Source organism: Cariama cristata, unplaced genomic scaffold (assembly GCF_000690535.1).
Source record: "Cariama cristata isolate BGI_N322 unplaced genomic scaffold, ASM69053v1 scaffold8325, whole genome shotgun sequence".
Lineage (NCBI taxonomy): Eukaryota > Metazoa > Chordata > Aves > Cariamiformes > Cariamidae > Cariama > Cariama cristata.
This window is the reverse complement of record NW_009619169.1, coordinates 17,653-28,487: the sequence shown is the minus strand read 5'-3', so window position 1 is coordinate 28,487 and position 10,835 is coordinate 17,653. Positions and strand designations below refer to the sequence as shown.

General features: G+C 43.5%; 1 protein-coding gene across 1 annotated transcript in view; it reads right to left on the bottom strand.

Annotated features, from left to right (window-relative positions):
• Window positions 1–5,925: 5,925 nt before the first annotated feature.
• PROSER2 (proline and serine rich 2) overlaps window positions 5,926–10,835 on the bottom strand; it is a 13,496-nt gene continuing 8,586 nt past the window's right edge. Inside the window, exons 2-3 of the mRNA XM_009701131.1 lie at window positions 7,782–8,031; window positions 5,926–6,917 (exon numbers count right to left, since the gene is read on the bottom strand). Coding sequence (XP_009699433.1) covers window positions 5,926–6,917; window positions 7,782–8,031 — 1,242 coding nt within the window. The remainder of the gene's footprint in view (window positions 6,918–7,781; window positions 8,032–10,835) is intronic.

The window sequence follows — 10,835 nt, the reverse complement described above, 5'->3', positions numbered from 1 at the left end:
AATGCCTTCTTTGCCTCAGTCTTTAGTACAAGACAAGTTGTTCTCCAGGTAGCCAGCCCCCTGAGCTGGAAGACAGGAATGCGGAGTAGAATGAAGCCCCCATAATCCAAGGGGAAATGGTTTGCAACCTGCTACACCATTTAGACACACAGAAGTCTATGGGGCTGGATGGGATCCACCCAAGGGTGCTGAAGGAGCTGGCAGAAGTGCTCAGCAAGCCACTTTCCATCATTTATCAGCAGTCCTGGCAGACCGGGGAGGTCCCAGTTGACTGGAGGTTGGCAAATATGAGTCCCATCTCCAAGAAGGGCTGGAAGGAGGATCCAGGGAGCTACAGGCCTGTCAGTCTGACCTTGGTACCGGGGAGGGTTATGGAGCAGATCATCTTGAGTGCTGTCACATGGCATGTACAGGACAACCAGGTGATCAGGCCCAGTCACCGTGGGTTTATGAAAGGCAGGGCCTGCTTGACTGACCTGATCTCCTTCTGTGACAAGGTGACCTGCTGAGGGAAAGGCTGTGGATGTCAGTGTAGGTGTGGTGCCTAGGGACACGGTTGAGTGGTGGGCTTGGCCATGCTAGGTTAACAGACGTTGATCATAGAATCATTTAGGTTGGAAAAGACCTGTAAGATCAAGTCTAGGGGAGCACCCGTATCTACATACACATCTGTTAAAAATCACCTTGCTCAGCTCAGTTCCTAATGCCAGTACCTGAGCTCATGCTAGTATGGCTCATTCTGGTGAGGTAACAGGAATAAGTATGGGACAAAGTTCTGTACAAAACAGATTCTCTAACCAGACTCTCTAACATAACTCGCCCTTCAGCTAGTGGCCATGCAGTGCTAAAGGAGAGGCTAGGGGACGGCAGAACCACCTCACTGTGCAGGGGCAATGCTCCTCTCTCTCTTGCTGGGTTGAGCAGTCACACACTGCTGCCTGCCTGCTCCGCGGCCCTTCCTCCCTCAGCTCTGCCATCATCACTGCTGTGATGCAGCCTCTGACCACAGGCTCCGAGATGCCACCCAAAGCCTTCTCTGCGCGACTGTTGCCAACATAGCTTCAGCTGGTGCTATTCATAACCTCTCAAAATATTAAAAGCAGACAGGTAGATAAAGCCAAGCCAACTTGCTGTCAAATTCTTAAGAGCAAAAGAAAGGTTAGAAGGTAACATTTATAGGTAACTGTGTTTAAGGTAAACAGACTTTGAAGTTTTTCCACTCATTTCACATTCACACCCCCATCTTTCAGTGCTGACTTCAAACAACTTGCTTAGAGTCCAAGTCATCAAGAACAAGTTAGTTGGAGTTGTGGGTGCTCTACGGGCACAGGATACACCTGAAAAACCAAACCATCAGGGCTTAGCTTTGTAGCTGCCTCCAGAGCAACCTGCACAATCCCATGCCCTGACTGCAGCACACTGCTGTGGCTGCTACCCTGGGCTTCTGCTCTGCCAGGAATGATGATGACCAACCAGCCAACTAAAGAATGCATTCTGTAATTTTTACCTTGGTGGGTTCAGGTACAAAGCAGTTTGAGTTCATTCAGGAGCACTGTAAATTAGAGTCCTTCTGTTCGTGCCTCTAGCAGTACAGAAAACCAGCCCAAGCTGCTGGGCTAAAACCATCATCTATCTTTTGCCTCATGCCTTCCCTGATCAGTTTATGGATAATGCTTTCTGAAGCTCTTTATTTTTAAGGAAGAAGCCAAATTTATTTGTGTGTGTATATAAAACAAGCACAGAAAGGGTCAAAACATCAAAAGCTTATTCTCAAACCTGCAGCCACTTGAAAGGCTGACAGTAACTGGGCAGCTGTGTGAGGTTTTACCCTACAGCAAAGGTGAGGCACTGGAACTTCGTTTAAATTTCATTATAGATTGAGCCAAGTGAAGTTCTCTCACACTGGCTCCAGGCTGGAGCTGGACACAGTTACAAGAGGCCACCTGCCCTGTCCTGGCTGTGTACCTGAGCCCTGAGGCAGCCCTGGAAAGCTTGGGGACAGGTTGCTAGACCTCCTGATGCTTTTTGGCTACCACCAACATCCTACCAGGGGATAAAAAGTAGCTCATGCAAATGGGAGTTCATTTTTTTCTAGAATGATTTCCGTTCTAGCTTTTAGAATACATGATATTTGGAGAAATGCCTAACACCATCTGTATATAAAAAAATCCATCTTAAATGAAGTCGAATTGTTTCAAGGGTTCCTCCCAGGTACAAGCTGGGGTGGTAGTGCCACCCTCCAGCCTCCTACTTGGGGCAGCCTACATGAAGAACTAGGGGCTGAATGCAGTCCTTACCCTGGCCAGCCTGAGCAAAAAGCAGCCACTCATTCCTGAACATCTGCTCTGAGGGTTTTGTCATCACTGTTATTAAGTCAAAGTTTGTTAATTTTGGGCTCTAAACCATTCCCTACTTGAAGTGGGACAAGTCTCTTTGGCCACCACCTCAGCTATGTAGCATTTCATTAGGAAACCTTCACCTCTCTACTCCACTTCGCAGCAGTAACTCTAGTAACGCATGCCAGAGCCAGCACTAATACTTGGTTGGAAGTATCTTAGCAGTTTTGATGTGCAGGTATCCAAACAAAAGACACAAAGGCTGCAAACACATGCACATGCTCAGAAAGGATGGGTAGGAATATTCTCTAACAGGGAACTTGGTCCTGTGCAACAAGAAAGACTTGCACTCTCAGCAGGATCACACTCACTTACGGTAACACCCATGGAAGGTCAGCCATGGAAACACAAAGATGAGTTGCTATTCTTTCACATACACAATATTTTTCTTGGAAAAGTCATTCTAATATTGCAAAACATTGGGAGAGAGGGGCTTTTGTCTGCTTCAAACAGTGTTCAGGATGAATTTCATTCCTGCAAGTACCCTGGTCACAGTTCCTGAAGCCCATCAGAGAGAATACACGTTTCTCGTCAGAAGACAGACATAGTCCTCTTTTTTTTTCTTGCTTTTTTTCTTCCTCATACTCCTCCTTCACCCATGGTGTCACAGGATTGAGCTCTGGCTCACACAAACATTCCCAGTTGCAAAAAGAAAGGTTATTAAATTGATATTAGCCATAAAAAAAAAAAATCACTTCCCTCCTCCAAGAAGATGAACGCTACTGAATGACAAAGAACAAAATTCCATCTCCCATCAGCCATTGCTTCATTGATTTTATCCCAGTTTAATAGATGATTTATCAGATTTGTGCAAGACAGTTACCTCTAACACAAGGGAAAAAATAAAATCACAGCAACATATACACACAGGACAAGATACACAAAATAGAGCTAAATTTATATACAGGTTATTAGCAGCTAGACTCTTAACTTCATTTAGTACATGGCTTTACTTACTACAGTTTTAGGCACAGAGAAGAATTTACCAGTAGGATATTTGCTAGAATGAAGGACCACAATGAATACCTTGTTCCAAGTCCTCATTGGGCAGAAATTGGTTTACCTAATGAAGATCTAACTCTCAACTCTCACTTCCCACCGGTTGAGGATGCAGCCCTGCACAAAGGATGAAAGAACATGATCCAGCTAATTCAGCATACTGCAACTTTACACTTTAGATATTAAACATCTAATTTTTTTTAATAGGGTTGTGTTACAGAGTTATTGAATAGGACTGAATTTCAATGTAATAATTAGTATCAGGGTGGTTTTTTTTTTTCCCTCTGCTTAGCATGGACTCTCAGCTGTAAACAACTCAAAGAAGAGCTGGCAAGAAATGACAGATGTGAAGATTGCTTTGTACGCACTTCACATTTATAATGAAGAATTTGCTTTAACAGGATTTAAAAGCACAAAGGTCATGAAACATTTAAATTTACTTAGCAGGTTATGTTAATAAATTACAATGCATGGATCCACATGTAGGACTCCATTCCAGGCTGCACTGAAGCAGGTGCTTGGATGTATTTTATGTATTTCCTTGTCTTTCTGATTTAGGACTCCAGACTCAGAGCCCAGCAAAATAAGTATGTGCTTTACTTGCAGCATACAAGCAGCCTTTTTTGTTTCAGCAGCACTTCTCACATTTGATTATGCATGCGTAAGTGCTTTGCCAGACTGAGGAACGGCCACATATTTTAATTACTGATTGCTTATGTATAGTAAGCCTGTCACAATGAGAAACATGATCACTTACCCAGTGAAAAGGCTGAAAAGAATAACTACTTAACAGAACCAGCCAGATACCGTAACAACACAATTAAAAATTAAAGCAGCAAGCAGATAATTTAAAAAACAAAAACCAAAAAAACTTTTAACTTATGAGGCAGATTGAGAACGACGCAAAGATTTTTCCTTCACTACAGCTTCATGTACAAGTACAGCTCAGCAAGTCTGAAATACTTTATCACAAGAACTACAAACTTGTGTATCACAGTTACGTCAGAGCTCCTCACTGAAGGGTGTGAAAGTTTCTATTGTAGCCACTCCCCTCGTCTTCTCCAAGGTTTATTACTTGGCTACTTGAGGCTTTAGAAAGTGCAGAGAATAAGTGAGTTTTTCCCTTTAGAAAAAACCAAAACACTGAGAACTCTTAAACATGCAGGAATAAAGACAAGAAATTTAGAGGGTCTGGAGTTTGGCATTTGATTTTAAAATGGCTATTCTTGATGTTTTCAGGTGTACAAAAAGGGGAGGGAGTTTTAATGTGGAAGAGCAGCTTTGCTATATAAAAAAAAGTCATACCAACACACAAACACATCTTGGGACCATCTTTAAAAGCATGTCTAATGTACAAAGGCAAAATAACACCAACTTGGACCATTCAGGAGTGACATGCTCTTACATACAGTCGCTCACCTCTAACTCCACTTAGCCTGCAAGAATTTTGGCTTTAACTTCTGTTATGCATTGGCAGGGCAGAATCAAATAAGGCTGTGAACGGAGGATTATTAGGTCTGTGAAACTACAGGAAGATCAAATGACAGTTTTTAAAAGTAACAGAACTTACAACTATTCAGTGTAGTACAGCCATTGTTCAAAAAGTTACAGTTTCTTCACAGGAACCCTAACGTAAAAGATCAGACTTTTGACATAAGGTTCTCGCATTTGGTACAAAGTTTACTTGTTCCTATGGCTTCTCTGCTACAAGATCGTCCCTGGTATAGAACAGTTGGGGTCACAGATTGTCAGGAGACTCTTTGGCTGTCAGTGTGAAAACCGGTGCATGGTGCCTATCCTTGAGGCTTATCTGCTGCCTTTGACTGGACATAGTTTGCTAGAGCGTGACCGAGAAGCAGGTGGCTGGGAAGAAAGGCAAGGCTTCAAGTGAAGTAGCAGAGTGATGCAGTCACCCACTCAAAGCTTGGGCTGCTCTGTCAAGGAGAAGGTCAAAGCAGAAACTACCCTCTGCACAGTCTTGAGTCAGGTGGGCACAGAGCAAGGAGGCAGAAGATTCCAGCACTGGTTGGGAGCGAAGCCAAGCCAGATAATATAGACACCAAAAAGTCACTGGTCAGAAATTTCAGTTTTGACATTATCTCGAGCTTCCAGAGACATACACGCGTGGGCAAAACAAACGTAGCTCTCGTTTTTGGCTTCAGAAAGCAAAAGGAAGATTCAGTTTGCTATGTACAACAATACTGCACTGTACACTTCATCAACGAGATGCTGTCTGCTATAGTCCAGCATTACTTAAATTAAATTCCTTTTAGTCACAAAGAGCAACAGTGAACATCTCTGTAGGAAGGCGAGATGAAACTCACTGCTGTACATGATTCTATGCGGTACCAGTCCTTCTGGGATAAACACGAGCGGTCATTCCCCAGTATCTAGTACCTCCTTAGCTTGCCTGAAGCAGAGAACTTCCCCTTTCTTCTTCCAATCTGTTTGATCCCAATCCTGTTGGGACTATTCTAGCACAAAGCCATGCTATGACTTTCCCCCTGCCACCAAAACATTCCCATCCGAATTACGCAGTCTCTTTCAGTAGTCCCAGCTTCCGAAGTGCCTCTCTCCTAGCTTCCTCTGTTGAGCCGCGGCCAGAAAACTTTACTGTTATCCCTTGTGATCGAAATCCTGAAGGTCTAGGCAGCGAACCTGATCTCCTCCTCATATCCAGGTTTAGAGTAGGTTGTTTATAATCATTAAAACTTTTTGCTGCGTTCTGCTGTGCGCTGCTGACCTTGTTAGCAACAAGAGCTACCTCTGGTTTGATTGTTACAGTTTTGCCTGTAGGAAGGAAAGGGCTGGGCTCACTTTTTAAAATCTCGTGGATGTTTTGATATCCATTGGGAACAGCGTCTGCCTGTTTGGGCTGCACATCAAGCTGCTGAGTGCTTGGGCCACGGTCCACTTGGTCCTGAGCTGGCTTTCCCTTAACTAGGCCAAGTTTTGTCAGGGCCTCGTATCGTGTTTGCTCAGAGGAGAGATCCCTTAAGGAAGAACTTCTGTTACGTGACAAGAAATCATTTTTCTGCAGCTTCTCCTCAAGTTCAGCTGCCAGAAAAGCTCCTCCATTGATGTTGGCCAGCACCTGAGCTCTCCGCTCCTGGACGTTAACTGCTGCTTTTGAAATAGTCTCATTGAATTCTTTGCCACTGACATTTGTTATGTTGATGTTGCTTGGGAACCGGTGCAGTTTGGGTGCAGGTGCAGGAGGGTGCTTTGGAGCTGCAAAATAATCACCATTGGCTACCGGGGTTTTCTTCCGGTCCAAATTCCCTTCCTTGAGGGCACCGGGAAAGCGCACTCTGCTCTCCATCTGCTGCTCGGACATCTTCTGGGCCATGATGAGTGGAGTGGGAACAGAACGAAGCAATTTTGGATGCTGCACTGGAGGAGGGGGTGGAGGAGGAAGAGGAAGCGTTTCAGACATCGATGGTGGTGGTACAGGGGGATGTGTGGGAAGGCCAGTGGGTACAGCTGGCTTTGGGCTCTCAGTTCTCCAGGTAGCATCCAACACTTAAAAGACAAAGCAGCCATAATGTCAGTAAGTCTTCACACAGAGCAGAATACAAGGTTTTCTTTCACCTAAGATTAGCAAGCATCAGTACTCCCCTCCCCCAAACATTCACTCAAACTCTGTCCACAATGCCAGAAGAAACTAGAACTGAACTCCTAGCAATGGCATCTTGTAGGCAACACTATAGTTCAAGTCACCATATTTACAACGCGTTCACTAGAAGCCCTCTTTCCGCCATTCATTCACAATCTGCATGTTGGCTTCAGTGTGTCTGAATGGTTGCTTTTTCTACAAGAGTTTTGCAATTCTTATTTTTTATTACAACAGCCAGGAGAGGACACATTGCATCCCGCTGTATGTACTAGCTGGTAAATCCATTCTCCAAAAACGGAGTGTGCAAACTCTACAGGGTGAAGAAAACAACATGCCATATACTATGTCGTCAGAAACATATTGATAGGATCACGTGCCTTTCAGTCCCCCACACAGTAACACTACAAGCAATTTGCTATCTTAAAACTTAGAGAAAGTCTTAAGAGGACTTAGAGAGAAGGAGAGCATGAACACATTGATGAATACTAGCCTGCCTTACTGCAGTGACTGCATAATACTCAGTTCTGTTACAACTCAGTCACCAGGTAGTGGACTGAGCTAGCAGTCCAACAACTTCATCATATGCACGACCTCCATGAGTATAGTAACAGCAAGAATTTCAGAAATCCCAAGTCAAATTAAAATCATAGTCCTTAGAGCTCCCAATGTGTAACAGATTCATCTTGAGACAGTAAGGAAGGTACAGAATTTCATTACTATGTCACGGCTAGGTCAAATGGAAAAGCCACACTTTCAAGAAATATTGCTACCTGGTTCTGTATCTCTGCTAGGAGGGCCTTCATGGTCGCTACTCTCAGGTGTCGACTGTACTAATTCAATATCTTCAGTCTCTGAATGACTGGACACATTTTCTTCCGTTGACCTTGGAGACTGAGAGTGGATGCCACTGTCACGTAGGACTGGCTCCTCCAAGTCATCTTCTAAGGCATCTATGGTTTCCTCAAAGAACATGAGAACATCCTGCTCTTCATGAGTTAAGTATTTCAGACTCTCATCATCCTATGGGGAAAAAAGAAAAAAGCTGGAAAGATTAACACACTCTGGGTGAGTACAGGTGAGTACATTGATAGCAAACACAGCACCCCTTTTTGAAGACAGAAAGGGGCAGGATGAAACAGGCAGCAGTCACATCAGAAGTATCTCTTTCTTGCTGTTTCATCCCTTCCCAAAGAGGCATTTGACCAATCCAATGCAAGAGGAGGAAAAAAAACCCAGGAGTTTACAGGCCATTAGTTTTGACTGAAGAACAGCAACTGGTATTTCATCCTTTAACTTTAGTCAGCTGAAGTTTAGTTCAGCAGACAAGTGTTCGAGTCGGATAGAACAAATCGCCAAAAGATCATAAAAGCAGACTTAAAAAAAAGGCAAAGAACACTACACACCTGTGCCTTTACAAGGGTTATTGCCTTTACAATAGCTTCTTCAGGTTCCAAACTGGAGTGTCTCAGTTGCTCTGTCAGGTTCAGGGAGAAGGCTTGGGGAGTGAAAGGGTGCATTCAGGAAAGTCCAACAAATGGGTTGAATCCTTTTTGCTCTAGACCAGAGTGGGGCTTGACTTCTAGAGGCAGAGCTGGAGCTGAAATCTGGCTCTACCACTGCAAACTCCAAGTTATCCAGAGTTACATGGTAGAGGACAAAGTAATGAGGGAGAGGGTTTCTAAAGATTTTACCTTTGAGTTACAGAAAAGAAAAATTCAGAATACTGCTAGGGAACGAATCTTCATATTTAAAGTGCCTAGGGCTATTTTCTCCAGCAGCAAACAATCCTGTAGACCACAGAAGTGATAAATAATCACTTGAATTATCCAGTCTTCATTTTCTATGAGTCACTACTCTTGATTAACACAATAGCACTATGAGATGCTAGGCAGCAACGCGCAAACTCTTTTCCCTCCACCTACACCCTGGGAAACACTCACTTTTCCAGAAGCTTGGAGATGACAAAAAATGATTAGGAAAGGCACTACATTAAAGACAATGGATACAGGAAAGACATTTCCCAAGAGAGCTGTGTAAGTTCTGGAATGCAACTAGGTATTGTTGAAAAGTAAGTGAGATTTTCCCTTTTCTGGACTGAATTTCTCTCCCACCAGGCATATACTGGAAACTTTGCCATCAGTAATTTAACAAGAAGGCACTAGCAAAACAATACAAGACAGTTCCCCTTATCTCTGCTTTTCACTTCTCCAAGGACATCTGACTGTGCATGCAGGTAAGGTAACAAGGCTACTTCTCAATGGTGGATTGGGGGAATTTAGATAAATACATAAGAGGTATGTGGTGCAAATATTCAAGAGGCAGACATGTTCTTGCTAGGGCAGCACAACTTGCTTCAAACTCACTGTGCCTGTTCAGACCATCTTTAGATTAGAATAGAAGAAAAACTGTGTGCAGTTCTACCTGTTAACTCAACTCCTTGCACAAACAAAGCTTTTATCCCTGTCCCTGGCATTAAAAATAATAATAACGTACCTCTGTAGAAAAGTAATGCATACAGATTAAGAACTATGAATTGCTGTGTTGTAACAAGTGGCAGTTAGTCTCTAAGCACTCAAAACACTACAGGTGAGAAAATAAATGCTTTAGGGTTCTTAGTTGCCTTCTCCTGTGTGGCCTGTAGAACATTTTCCCTGTAAATAAACGAATGAAATACAGAAGACAGTCCCACTACCTTTCAGCCACTCTTAGTTCAGTCACTTCAGGACAGGTTTGCTTATCTGTGGCTGCAGTCATGTGAACCCAGCAGTCTTCAGTCACAGCTGGCAGTTTTCTGTTAAAACAGAAGACTGAAGTCTTGCAGAGAAATACAAAGTTGGTTGCAACTAGAGGCTCATGCTACAACTACGTTCCTAGAGATTCAGATTTATTGTCATTGGGGTGAACATGGTTTGATGGCTGGGGGACACGTACAGAGGTGTGGGTACTTGTAACTTAGTCTTGCCATCCACAGTGTACTGTCAGAGCAAGTAACTTATTCCAGCTTGCAGCAAAACTGCTATAAAAGCTTAAATTTGGATGCCATTTGCAATTGCCTATTTAAAGGACTAACTTCAAAGGCTGACGTATTCCACAGCTCGCACCCACCACATGGCAGAGCTCAGTTTTCAAAGGCCAAGGAAAGTTTTACAGCTGCACTTGAAAAATGAGAGACAGACAAGCCTTTTTTTTTTTTTCTTCTTAATGGATGTTGCAATCTCCTTCCTTCCCCACCCAAATACTCATAGGACTGCTATGTCTAGTAGGCAAGAGAATGAGAGGAAAGGAGCTGTTGTTAGGTAGGCCCTAGCTGGAGCTGAACAGGACTCCAAGGGGCTTTTGTTGTGGGTGAGCTCATTGCAAGAGCCAGACTTCCACAAGCAAAGAAAAAAAAAGGGGGGGGGGGGGGGAAGTTTTGTTTAAGAAGTTCATAGTGGCAGCAGATCCAGACTGTGCTGCAGTACAGAAATGACTGCACCACGCTTTGTTCATTTAAAAAACCAACTGCTCCCACATGAGCTTAACTCATTTGATAAAGAGCTGAGCCAAACAGCATGTGAATTGAAACAAAGACTTTCAGAAGACCTTCCTTCCATCCATTTCAGTGCTGCAAGATTGAATGCTTTTCCATGCCAGGTAAGATTTGCAGGAAGATTGGTCAGCAGAGCTCTGCCTGACTTGCCATCCCTCCTGGATCTTGCTGAAATGAGCAGTTACCCATCAGGTGAAGAATCTGAAATGACTAACCATTGCTTTGCAAATACATTTGTAGTAAATGGCGTACCTAGATTTGAAAGGCCAACCTCATCTCAGTTAGCACTTTGATC